General features: G+C 42.0%; 1 protein-coding gene and 1 long non-coding RNA gene across 3 annotated transcripts; one reads left to right on the top strand and one right to left on the bottom strand.

Annotated features, from left to right (window-relative positions):
* The first annotated feature begins 1,032 nt into the window (after nucleotides 1-1,032).
* LOC144013984 (uncharacterized) lies at nucleotides 1,033-3,029 on the top strand. Its single transcript, XR_013282379.1, has 3 exons — nucleotides 1,033-1,158; nucleotides 1,248-1,350; nucleotides 1,433-3,029. It is a non-coding gene; the product is annotated as an uncharacterized LOC144013984 (long non-coding RNA).
* Nucleotides 3,030-5,946: 2,917 nt separating this feature from the next.
* LOC144013983 (amphoterin-induced protein 3) lies at nucleotides 5,947-11,866 on the bottom strand. 2 transcript variants are annotated; one of them, XM_077513436.1, is made up of 2 exons: nucleotides 11,816-11,866; nucleotides 5,947-10,160 (listed from the first exon to the last, which is right to left on the bottom strand). In XM_077513436.1, exon 2 carries the CDS (start codon nucleotides 10,115-10,117, stop codon nucleotides 8,735-8,737), a length of 1,383 nt encoding a protein of 460 aa, XP_077369562.1. In that variant the 5' UTR covers nucleotides 10,118-10,160; nucleotides 11,816-11,866; the 3' UTR covers nucleotides 5,947-8,734. The 2 variants fall into 2 exon arrangements, with proteins under 2 accessions (XP_077369562.1, XP_077369561.1); XM_077513435.1 differs by lacking the exon at nucleotides 11,816-11,866 and adding an exon at nucleotides 10,875-11,294.
* Between the last annotated feature and the right edge of the window lie 825 nt (nucleotides 11,867-12,691).

The following is a 12,691-nucleotide window of genomic DNA, read 5'->3' as shown; positions in this document are numbered from 1 at the left end:
CTGTGCATAAAATAGTCAAAACCAGACACTCAACTGACCACAGCCGCGCTGGTGCATTTCTGTGCCCTCATTAATGCTTTCAAATGTCATGTGATTAAAAAATGATTCACAGAGCCATACTTGTGCAGCACTAGTTGGTTTGGTTGGTTAGTGAGTTGCTTGAGTGCTTTGTTGTGCCCACTGTTCTTTTGACAATTAAATATTTTAGTTTTGCTGTGACGAAATGAGTTCACATGATTCTGCTGGAAGGGGAGAGTTTTTAAGATGTGCATCAAATCTGGTGTGCTTAGCCGTTTCCTTTTCGCAAATCCAATTTCATCAGATCATTGACCACAGGGGAAGCGGCCTTTGTGCACTCGGACGAGAACTGATCAAATCGGACTTTGCTGAAACACTCCCACTGAAGAGATGCATTGATGGTTAGTTGTAGGGCAAATGTCCGGAAGAAAATATTGCTTGTTAATTAGCATTACTGCCCAGAGAACAAGTAGTTCTGTCAATATTCCATCTGAGGTTATACAAAAGCTGTGAGGGAGCCAGGACAACACCTGTGGAAATGGTCAATGTTGACAGACACAATCACAATACTCACACAGGCATATGTTCTTTATCCTCTGTGGGAGAAATTACATTATTGAAGCTTATTGAATCTCTGAGAATAATGTGACTCTTCATTTGTCTTTTGTGAATGACTCTGTTATGGGCCAAGGTGGAAGCACCAGAAGGAGCAGCAAAATAAATTGAATTACAGCATTAAATTATACTGTAGTGCACAAACTGTTTAAATATTTACATGTAGCACTCTATTTTTGTTGCTGTTGTGATTTCTATTGTAAAGTTCACTTCGTTATTTCATTGCCTTGTAGAGAAGAGTTGATGCTGAACGATACTGTAATTTCCCATTTGAGCGGGACCATGAACGCCTCAGTGACGTGTTTTTCTTTCGTGTGTGCATTCATTTGTGGTATATCGATGGACAGTCAATCAGAGTAACGTGGGGAAAGATTATCAGCCAATCAGATGACTGTTGGGGTGGAACCTAAAAGAACGAGTGAAAGGAAAGTACGAGGGAGGAAAAGGAGAATTACGAGAGTGACACGGAAAAAGGACGAGAGATATAGTTTGCGCTAACAGTTAAGTGTTACTGGTTCAACTAAGGTAATTGCCGTGCTTTTGACCATTGATTTTACTTCTGGAGAGAATCTGTCGTGTGAAAGTAATGTCCGTTAATTGTGCTGCGTCATTAGCTCAAACGAAGTTCTGCTATTAGCAGTTAGCTGCTGCTTAGCTCAACGTGGGAACAAGCTGAAGTGCGTGTGCGGGAAAGAGTGTTTCCCAACAAGCTTCTGAGTGAGTATGAAACCAGGAAAGGTGAATTCATGGACGTTTGAAAGACAGTGACTTTATGAAGGCTTGTGAATCTTGTTGATAGTGTGCTTCGGGATAAAGTGCTTCGTGACGCTACTAGAAGTGCTCAGGACTTGTCGTTGACCGGGAGGCCTCTTCCGCCTGTGGACCCCGCAAGGATTTCCGTGGCTAAGCTAACACGCTGCTCTGCAGAAGGTTTGAATATCGTTGCTTGGATCTGAAGGAATCTGTGAGTACTAGTACTTTTTCCTTGTGGATTACAAATGAGCTCCAACAAGCGCGCCAACGATTGGTACCCAACGAACTGAACTATTACCCCGGGTCGTTATTTCTTTTCTACCCTTTTCCCCTTTTAGTCTCATATTTCGTGTGTGTTCTGTAAATAAATGTTCTATATTTTCATAAGAGACTGTTTTTGCCGTGTTTCATGCAGCTGTGATCCAAATGATTTAACATGTCCTATATCAAGCTAGGGTGCTAGAAATGTTGCATGAAAGTGATTGCATGGGAGTTGAATCTTACTGCGCATAGTCATACAGTACAGCTATCTTGGCCTTTCTGTAACCCAGGCAGAGTGTTTGTTTATAAATAGGACTCTATATACACGGTTGTTATCGTGTGAACTAACTCTCCAGCGTGAACCCCCGTGATCTTGTGGTCTGGAGGGTGCAGATTTCCGGACACAGACAACTCACACAACGCACGCGGTAATTCCAATTCGTACGGATGCCGTACGGAAAACGCCCGTTCCGCAGTCAGTGTGAATTGGGTGTTAATCCGCAAGCTAGGAAAATGAGCAAACAAAAGACATCTATGGAAAGTTTTCTTTATTTGTCCTGTGGTACTTACTGTCTTGTTATGTTGGGACATTTCAGGAGGATGCTGCAAATATAGTTAGATAAAAATGTGGCTTCACTCTTATTGTTATATCTACAAAATAACTCATATTATCTAACTTTTTTTTTTTTATCAAAGGTGTTTGTGCTGCTTGAACAAGTATGAAGAAATACACACATTTATTGTTGTAGCATTTTATTTGAACATGTTTCCAGTTGTTAGCATTAAGCTAGCCAAGAGTTTTGTAGTTATTTTAAATACACGTTTAATACGTTTAAAACGTTTGTGTTGTGTTTTTGTTTGACAGAAATCTTCAATTGAGTGTGTCAGTAAGCAGATTGAAGTCTCTTTTTTTTTTTCTTTTTTTTTTGAAGAAGAAGAATTGTTCAAAATCACTGCCTTTTGCTCACAAATCAAAGCAAAAAAATCAGCCGAACTTCAGCAATCAAATGCAATCAAGGTCTACCTATCGCCTTTCAAAAGTTGTTTTTATTTTTTGGCTCGGCCAAGCTGCCAAAATACTTTCCGATTCACTTATGCTGTTTGTGGACTCTTCCGAGGAACACAGAAATCTGTATCTAGTGGACACATACTCCAAGTAAATTAGAATGGAATTAAAGCATGAGTGAATCTGGTGTATTTATTGTGTATGTGAGTGCCTAGCGTCTGCGAAATGTGCAAATATCCGCCACAGATGGCTGCTTCGACTCGGGGCTTGGTGACAGTTTTGACAGTTCAGTAATTGCCCCAGTTGACAGCCGAGTCAGCCCTCCTCACGCAACGGCAATCGAACTTGTTGTTTGGAGTAAAACTTCCCTTTCACCTTTAATTAGATTCTTGAATAAAATTATTTTATTCCTTTTACAGGCAGTGTCAATGAGGGACAACAATTACTCTGGGAAGGGAATTGCATTTTTAATTGATGCTCGGTGAAGTGTTTGTTGCGAGAGGGGCATCCTTCAGCATTAATGGGTCGTTGCTATACGTCTGCTTCTTTTGTTATCTGTTCAGGATCATTTAGAAGAAGCACCCCCGATTACACTCTTCTGCGCTTGTTAGAAAGTCTAATGAGGATTTAAAGCCACTACAACAAACCTTGCAAGTTGGCTACTGTTAATTCAGAGTTGAGAGAAGTAACTAAAATGTATATTTCACCTGTGAAATCAATATGTGAACTCTTTGATAAAAATAATAATACCCAAAATAATAATTAAAAAAAAAACAGGATAAATGGTACTTTGTCTTCCTTTATTTTAAAATGTATACGTCTAATGTGGCTGTTTAGGATTTAGGAACACAACTTTAAGTGCAGTATGATGCAGATACATTCTTATTTTATACATGGTGCATGCATAAAATAAAGTATTAATTGCTTAAAGTTGTGTTTCTAAAATCTAAACCGCTATATGACATTTTGAGTTGAATGTTTATTTAATGGGCAAGGTGTTATATAAAATATATGAAGACAAGTTCTATTATTATTTATTTATTTATTTTTTTGTTAAATGAAAAAGACAAAGTGCATTAATTCAGGCAACAAATCCCTTCCTTCACATATGGAGAGTGAATTACAACCTAGTATCTTAGGTCCATGATATTGAAAAAGAAGGACAGAAAGCAAGCCAGGTAACAGCTGTCACTCATTTACTGTTGAGAACTAGGCACTCTTAGCTAATGCTAACACATAGTTGCTAGCCACTAACGTCGGAGACTTGTTCCGTATCATACAACGGTGTAATTAACTAGTGGTTTCTTAGAGTCCTAAATTAGCGATTAAATATACTTTGTTTGGCATTAGTATGATGTTGGTCGAAAATATGTAACTTCAATAAAAACGTTGATAATTTAAGCCGAAATGTCGAAACGGGAAGTCAAGCTAGCGGCAACGTCGCCACTTAAGCCGACTTCAAAACCAAAGTTATTTGGGGAACTTTACTTTGAAGTTAGCCTTGGCGTAGGCGGCGGGTTGCGTTAAATATGTTTCGATGACATCTGTGAATGACGGCGTAAATTCATTGTGTGTTGCCGTAGGCCTATTGTCAAAAAATATTTATCTGCCGTCAGTGTATTGATTATTTATTGCAACAGAGAACGCAACAATATATACCGTAGAAATAGCAATTCATCACCCCCACCTCCCCACTAAGTCAACTTTATTTGTATAGCACCTTATCATTCTTGTGCAAATCAAAGTGCTTTACATAAGGAAAAAATAAATAAAAAAGAGGAAAGTCAACACAATTAGGGAATGGGGATTTTGGGTGCAAGCAATCCAAGCACTAATTTTAACATTCGAGCTGCACTAAAGTATGGATGTAGCAGGATCAGCCAAACTATGCTTAAAAAAAAAAATAGCATGACATGTAGTAAAATATTGTAGTTGAAATGAGGGAAATCTTCCTTCATTCCCTTTTAATGAGGACCCGTTCTGACTGCAACAACTTTGACTTTATATCTTCTGAGCCTACAAAGGAATCTTATTCACACTGGGTAACATTTGATCAGCCAATGATTATATAACTGTACCAATGATACAAAAAAAAAAAAAAAGTGTACACAGTACACACCGTTTGATCAAATGGCGGGTTTTTGTGAGATATAAAAATGAGAGCAAAACATTTTCTTACATAATTAATGTGACCTATAACCTCTAAAACGCAACCAAATTGCAGTAAAACACAAATGTTGTCCACAGGGGATGTACAAATAAGCAATAATGTAATTGCATAAGTGTGCACACCCTGTCCTAACTGGGTTGACATTGAAGCTCATGTTAAATGGGAGTCAGCAGCACACACCTGCCACCTTTTATAGTGCCTCCGATTAACACAAAATAATGTTATGCTGTTCTAGTAGGCTTTTCTTGACTTTATTTTTGCTTTCTAGCAGAAGGCTGACTGATATTTCAATTCTAAACTGTTAATGTTTTCCTCCACGTTAAAGTACCTGCTCCAGCTGGAAAAAACAAAACAACCCAAAAGCATATGATACTGCCACAGTTATGGTATTCTTCGAGTGATGAGCAGTGCTGTATGTTGGACAAACATACCTTTTTAGAATTGTGGCCGAACCGCCTTGGTTTCACTGGATCATAACAAAATCCTCCAAACACGTGGGGAAAGTGCGTTATCAAAACTGCAATTATGATCTAGTTTCACTCAACGAAATCCGCTTAGAAGCTTTTGGTGCATCCGCTTTGCAGAATTACCTTCAATTTGAATCATTTGTTCTTTCCTGATGTCTCCCTCTGTGTTTTTCATTCTTCAATGTGACTTTCACCGAAGTAGTTTCCGTCACAAGGTTGAAATGAAATGTCGTTTCGACTTATCCTATCAGTCTCATGCTGCCCCGCGTGGAGGTTAATCACCTGTCCCCCGTTTACAATCAGTCCAACAGAGGGAATTACTTACATCATATCCTTTAGGTTCCGTTAATCAGAAACAATAAATCCAGAGGCAGCTGCGTGTGCTGTGCCACAAAGCGGAGGCAGATTAGAGGGATTTAAAGACAATGAAACATAGCACCTGCTTTTATCCCAATGTTAATCTTCTACAACCTTAGGCCAACTCATCACACCATGCACTGTTTGCAGAACACTAGCCGGTTGGTGGCACATTACATAATGTGAGCAGGACGCTGCCTACTGTTTCAAATGAGGCCAACAAACTTGCTGGGATCACTGTGACATATCATGGCTATTCATTTGTTGATCATTGCAAATTTGGATCATTTAGAAACCACTTAGTTTGAATGGAACCAGTTTATTTATCCAGGGATGAGACTAATTGCTTTTTAACATCACAATGACAAAAAATCAATGAGCAATCATGTCAAAGAAGATAAACAGGAATGGTAGAAGTTCACCTTCACACACGATGCCCGCACAAACGGTTTAATTCCTTACCTTCTGTTAAATTATGTTACCACTGTCTATGTTTTATATGTTACAATACTGTTTAGTAAGATTTTTCTATCAATATCATTTCCATTTACTTCAATGGCGAAAGATGATTTGTGATGAGTGTTTTGAGTTGCGTGTGTTCACAGAACAAATTCAACTCGTAAGTCAAGGCACAACCATATAGACAGAGAGTCACGTATTGGTCAGTCATTAATGTCGGTGTCCTGATTTCCATTCTTGCGTTCACCCGGAGTTCTGGTCAAACACTCCCATTTTGTGCACATGCTTGAACGCATGTGCGTTGTATTTCAACAGCTGTAGTTTGTAAATACTGCGACTCGGTGGTGCGCGTCAAATACAATTGTGTGGCACACTGACTTTTCTCAGGCCCTAAATCACTCAACCTTGGATGTGGCTGGCAGGCAAGTCATGAACAGATGGAAGCACAAAACGAAGAAGTTAACTTTTCTTTTGTCAGTGCAACAAACGTAAACGCTGCACCCTGTTTGTGCTTAGATAAACATTAATTTGATTTAGTCACTTTCTGTAGTTAGACCTTGACATAATTTGCTCACATCAGACAGTGACTGAGAACAGACAACAACCAAATGCTGCTTTACATCATCACACATGCTGTCTTGTTGCTGGGCATACTAAAACGAGTGAGTAGAGTGAATAGCGAGCTCTTTTAGATTTGATCCGCCATTAAACTTAGCATGGGCGGGTAGCCTTGTTGCATGGCTGCTCGTTAGAATTTTAAAGCTGCACCTTTTTTTTAGTTTGTGAATTTCCATGCGTATTATACAACGATATTCGTCTCGTTAGACATAAAAGGTCAATTTTGGATAAGGGTTTAGAAATAATTACAAGCCCTCTCCCATGAGCTTGCCGCTTTCAGATGATTTCTGTTTGACATTACACGAAGGATTATATCTAATCCTGTTAAAGTTGGACGCAACATTTGTTTTAAGATTAAACTAAAAGCTCCAAACATCCAAATGCTTGAAATGAAAGCAATATTTGTTCTTCTGTCTCTGCTGTATAATTCCCGCACCGCCTCTGTATTGTCTTTCAAGTCGTGACTTAATTCTTTCATGCAACACTTCAATGCGTTGCAACCGCTCCATTGTACCATAATGTGACTGTAAATGTCATCAAACAATGAGGAATGCAAACGTACTGCCAACCTTTGGTGTTGACAGCTGCTTCAAGCATTAGTCAGTTCTGTTCACATGTTGGGCTTGTGTTCATTTCATAGGGTTGTTTTTTTTCTGTTCTATTATTTTATTGAACGGCGTAAATCCTGTGCGTGGCGTCACACTGCATGGAGGCGGGTTAGACCTGGTGTTGGTAACACTGTCACAGATGAGCGTAGGCCGGAGGAACTGAGAGAGGGAGGTCTGCGCTGCTGTGGGAGTGGTCATAGTCTTGGCCAATGCAAAGTGTCTCATCTCATTCCATTTCAGTGCGCCACACTAGTCACACACGAGTTATGACGGAAGAGTGTGCCCATCCACGACATGAAGTGGCCACTTGAGTGACACCCCCTCCCAAACTCCAAACCACTTGCTTGACTGGCCTTGTGTTTTTTTTCTTTCCAGGTGAAAAGTGAACTAGGATTCTCTGTGTGGTTGATTACAGCAGGGATTTGGTTATATTAGACTTAGACTTGACTTTATTGATCCCTTTGGGATGGCCCCCTCTGGTAAATTTGTATTTGCTTAGGGTGAGCGGTTTAGTGAATTCATCCTATACTGTGTGTTTTACAGTCTGTGGTTTTATCAGCAGAGAATGCAATTGATTAAAAGTGCAGACTCATTTATCAGGAACACTTTAGCAGTTGGCTAATAGAAACGTGAACTGTTTGCTTTACAGCTTGTGTGGTGTTCTACCTTAATAAAAGAGCAGTTTCAAACAGTCTAGTTGACATGCTGCAAACACTTACAGGCTTTCCCAATCCTGGTCCTCGAGGGCCAGAGTCCGGAAGGGTTTAGATCAGGGGTAGGGAACCCTGGTCCTCGAGAGCTGCTGTCCTGCCAGTTTCCCATGTCTCCCTCCTTCAACACAACTGGCTCATCATCATGCTCTGCTGAAGCATGATAACGATCCTGTTCATCAAATCAGCTGTGTTGGTGGAGGCAGACAAGGAAGACGGGCAGGACAGTGGCTCTCGAGGATCAGGTTTAGATGAGTCCATCCTCCGATACACCTGCTTCAAAAGATCAGGATAGTTATCAAGGTTCTGCGGATTTTGATGATGAGCTGATTATATGAATCAGGTGTGTTAGAGGACTGAAACATCTAAAACCAGCAGGACTAGGATGCTGTACAATCATAAGAAGACCTAACTGTGTAAAAACCTTTACAAGTGGGATCTCGATTCACCCTTGACCGAACGCTCATCATTGCGCGGCAGCAAATAGTTACGAGGTGACTAGCTCTCTTTAGGAGGTTCTACCGCACTCACTGTTAAACCCCGCGGCCAATTCGAGCGGCTACCAGGAGGGAAACAGAAGGTACTTTTGTGCTATTTAACAGCAGCTGACATCCAGGAAAGAAAGATGACGTTTGAAGAGATATGAACACATCACTTGGTGTTTGATGATCTCTGTTTGTTTGTTTTTTGCTTCAGCTTTCTTGTGTCCATTCAGGTCCTTCCTCACTCAACATTGGCTGCATAAATGCTACATGCTTGTTAATGTAGCTTTTCTCCCTGTCTGCTGCGCAGGGGGAGAAAATGGGCATTGAGTTCTCTGGTTCGTACGTTGCGATGGGGACGACTGGAGGGTTGGGCTGTTTACAGCAGCTGCATCGGCACGGGGTGAGGTAGAGGTATATGAGGATGAGGACCATCGTCACCGCACAGCCCAGCAACGTTGTGTAACCCGTACTGAACGACTCCACTTCAGGCAAGAGCACCGTCACGTTTATTTCTCTGGTTGCATTCAGTGCCTCTTTAATATCCACTGCTGTGCACACATACAGGCCTGAGTCGTTGACCTTGGCTGCTTGGATCTCCAAGGTACCATTAGCAAACAAGCTCATTAGAGTCTCATCAACGTTGGACCGGGTGATGTAACCCTGGCTGGGGGAAAGCCATGTAAATGAGAGATTGGCGCTACTCAAGGATGTTTGGCAGTCCAGACGCACACTTTGTCCCTCTGAAACCAAAACCTTGGAGAGGAGCACAGTCACCGGCAGCGACACGGCTCTTTCCACGGTGCAGTTGTTGAAAAAGCGAGTGTATCGCAGGAACCGGATAGAAGCTCGCGATTCCCCGGAGATGGTGCAAGTGTGCTCGTCTGTGAAATCCCTCAACGAGTCGTACCCTCGGCGGTCCCAGTGCCAGAACATGCTGTACATGGAGCAGTCGCAAATCAGAGAGTTGTTGTGAAGGTAGAGCCCCCGCTGCACCAATCCCGGCAAGGCTTTCACATCCTGCCAGGGCAGACGGGTCATAAGGTTGGACGAGAGATCCAGCATGCTCAGGAAAGGGTGGCTGCGGTCTTGGATGGAGACGAATGGGAATTGTGTGATCAGGTTGAGGCTAAAGTAGGCCTTTTTCAAGCTGCTCAGACCCATCAGTGAGCCGGCTTCTACCTGGGTGATTTTATTGTTGAACAGAATGAGCTCCTCTAGTCTCCACAGTCCCTCAAAATAATGCTGCTCCACCTTTTGGAGCTTGTTGGAAGACAGGTCAAGATATCGTAGGGTCGAGGCATTCTGAAATGCCCCATAGGCCAAGTTGCTGATCTGGTTGTGGGACATCCACAAGTTTTCCAGTCTGGACATTCTGTTGAAGCTGCCCGGACCCAACCAGGACATTTGGTTGTGACTGATGTCAAGCGTGATGGCGAACAAGGGCAGAGACTTGGGTATCTTGGTGAGACCGCTGGCGCTGCAGCTCACTATGTCGGATGTGCAAAGACACATGGAAGGGCAGGTCTCCTTAGTGGAGGGGAAGAGACAGAGGAGGACCACAAGAGGAACGGGACTGATTCTGGCCATCATGTTTCCACAAAAGCTTGTAGGTTTGAAATTCTTCTTGCTTTCCCTGCATGGATGAGAATCACATTCAAAATAAAATCTTTGCTGAGGCACCTTTCTACGGAAGCGTGGAAACTGCCAATGGGGAGTAATCATTTTTGACTGGCGAGTACTCTTGAACATATTTGCAAGGACGTTCATACTTATGTGTTCGAATGTACTCGCAAATACATTCAAACATACTCGCGAGTACGTTCGAACGTTCTTATGTTAAATGCTACAAACATAGCATCAGTTTCCATAAAGCCAAGGAGTATTATTTTCTCATGCACAAGTGAATACCCTGTGGAATTCCTGGAAAAAAGCCTAAATCGAACCTAAATCATGTACTGCAGACATAATAATAAATCCGAAAAGTTACGAATAAACAATGGTTTTTACTTAATTTTGAACTTGGTATAAAGTAGGCCAAAGGCTCTCTCTTTTTTTTTTTTTTTTTTTCACTCACGTATGCACAAGTAATACTCGTGGCATTATGGGAAAATATGCTTTGCTTGTAGCACTTTGAACATTGGCTACTTGCGAGTATGTTTGAACATATTTGCGAGTACATTCAAATGCATTTAAATATGTTCGAACATACCCGCCAATCAAAAATGTTTACTCCAGATTGGCAGTTCCAAGCTTCCATCCATCCATCCATCCATCCATCCATCCATCCATCCATCCATCCATTCAGCTGTGGGATTTTAGTTTTCAAACCTAACAAGAAATACTTTACCTTAGAGGAGATTCTCAGTTGCCATCAGATGACTTCCCACAAGCGATTTGAAATGAGGAAACTTAATTCAAGGTCAAAAAGTTCAAACCCCTTCTTGAAAAGTGAGCAAATTGTCCTCACTTATTCCCACATATAAAAGGAGAGAAAGACCCTCAGAACCATGACTGGAAAATAAACTGCCAATTGACGTGAAAGTCCAACACAGTGCAGCTTTTTTCTTTGATGAAGCAGCATCCCCTCTGTGAACGCCAACAAATGTTGGTGTCTAATTTTTATCTGCTTGTCTGAGCCTCTATCCCGAGGCGGTTGAGGAACAATTTCATTGCTCCCGCCTGATTCCTCAGCTTCAAGTTGAAGGTCCTCCTACTGGCTCACTCCTGGTCCCAAACGAGACTGCTGCTTACCAAACATTCTGCATTGCTTTGTGGTGTAGAACAAACACGACGGAGCTCTCTTAATCTCCCACAATCCCCTCCTCCTCCTCCTCTTCACCCCCCTCCCCATCCACCACCGCCACCACCACGTCTCATTTAGAGACCAGCCTCGTGTCTCCTTCTCTCGTCATTGAGTAATGATACCGCCGTGGCCCGTTCTGTGCGGCTCACAAATATCAGCTTTCTCACCGCGTTCTATTAATATTCAGCTTCATTAAATTTTTAGTATTTTGCTTACTAACAGATTTCACCCAACCGTTAAGAATTTCTCATCAATTTTACAGGTTGTGTGTTCACCTTGCACCACTAACCCCGCAGAGATCTAACCTGGCCTTGACAACGCGACTTTTTCTTTTTCGTTTTAATGTACTCTTCTATCAGGGTGTTGGTTACATTTTTCAGATCATTTCATTGTTTTGTTTTTTTTCCCCATTCCGCAACCTACCAGCACATCATCCATCTTTAATTTTCTGTATCCAAAACGGCACGCTGAATGATTTTTCTTACCTTACTGTCTTTTCTATTTTCGGTGAGTAAAGTCGATAGTATGCATGCACACACACTTTATCTGTAAATGTCTCGTTGAGTGCATCTTTTTCACTTCCTCTGAGCGCCAATCATCACCCCCTCCCCCTCCCCCTCACAAGAACCGTGGGTTTGACTTGATATGTGCTGCCCATGCTGCTTGGTCACGGCGGTCCTGATAGCTCTGATTTCTGTCACAGTAAATTAGCTTTGCCTTCCAGCAGCCACCTCCTCATTGGTGTACCTCCTCCGCCCCCCCTCACTGCGCCATCACCCACCACTCGCATCCCTGTGAATGCCGCAAGCTTTGACTGACTCCCACTCACGCCTAACCTGATCATCGTGGATTCAGACTTGTTGAATGGGGCTCACTGGTGGGCATATGGGAGTCGATGTGGACCCTGAGGAAGGGTGGACGTTGATGAGGACGTTTTATGTGATGCTTTTACGTACTGTATCAATGTTGTGCCTTGTTTGTTTTTTCTTGTCGGGAGGGGGGTGCAGGATTAAGCCCAAGAAAGCCCATTTGGATGTATTTGTGTTCAAATGAAAACGCTATCATGTCTGGCTTTGTGGCATTTCCCACAATCTTGTCCCAAGGCAAGTCAACAGCTTGGCTGGAACATGCAAGGAATGTATACGCCCACGTGTACACTGGAAATATGTCTGAAAACGATTCCCAACACACCATGCGTTGTAGGTGTAATGTTTATTTCATGGCTAAAATGGCGAATCAAGTATGATTTCAGTTCGCCTACAGTTTGAACTTTGTCCTACTGGATGGAAAACCTTAGAGCTTTTCAAATATTCATGCTTCATTGATTGCTTCGAGGTATTATATAACACTCCTATTTGTTG

The sequence above is a fragment of the Festucalex cinctus genome, chromosome 2 (genome assembly GCF_051991245.1).
Source record: "Festucalex cinctus isolate MCC-2025b chromosome 2, RoL_Fcin_1.0, whole genome shotgun sequence".
Taxonomy (NCBI): Eukaryota; Metazoa; Chordata; class Actinopteri; order Syngnathiformes; family Syngnathidae; genus Festucalex; species Festucalex cinctus.
Note: the sequence above shows the minus strand (reverse complement) of the source record. Positions and strands in the feature narration are given on the sequence as shown.

What these genes read in the sequence shown, in the direction of transcription:
- LOC144013983 (XM_077513436.1), bottom strand. Translation starts at nt 10,117, where the DNA reads ATGATGGCCAGAATCAGTCCCGTTCCTCTTGTGGTCCTCCTCTGTCTC.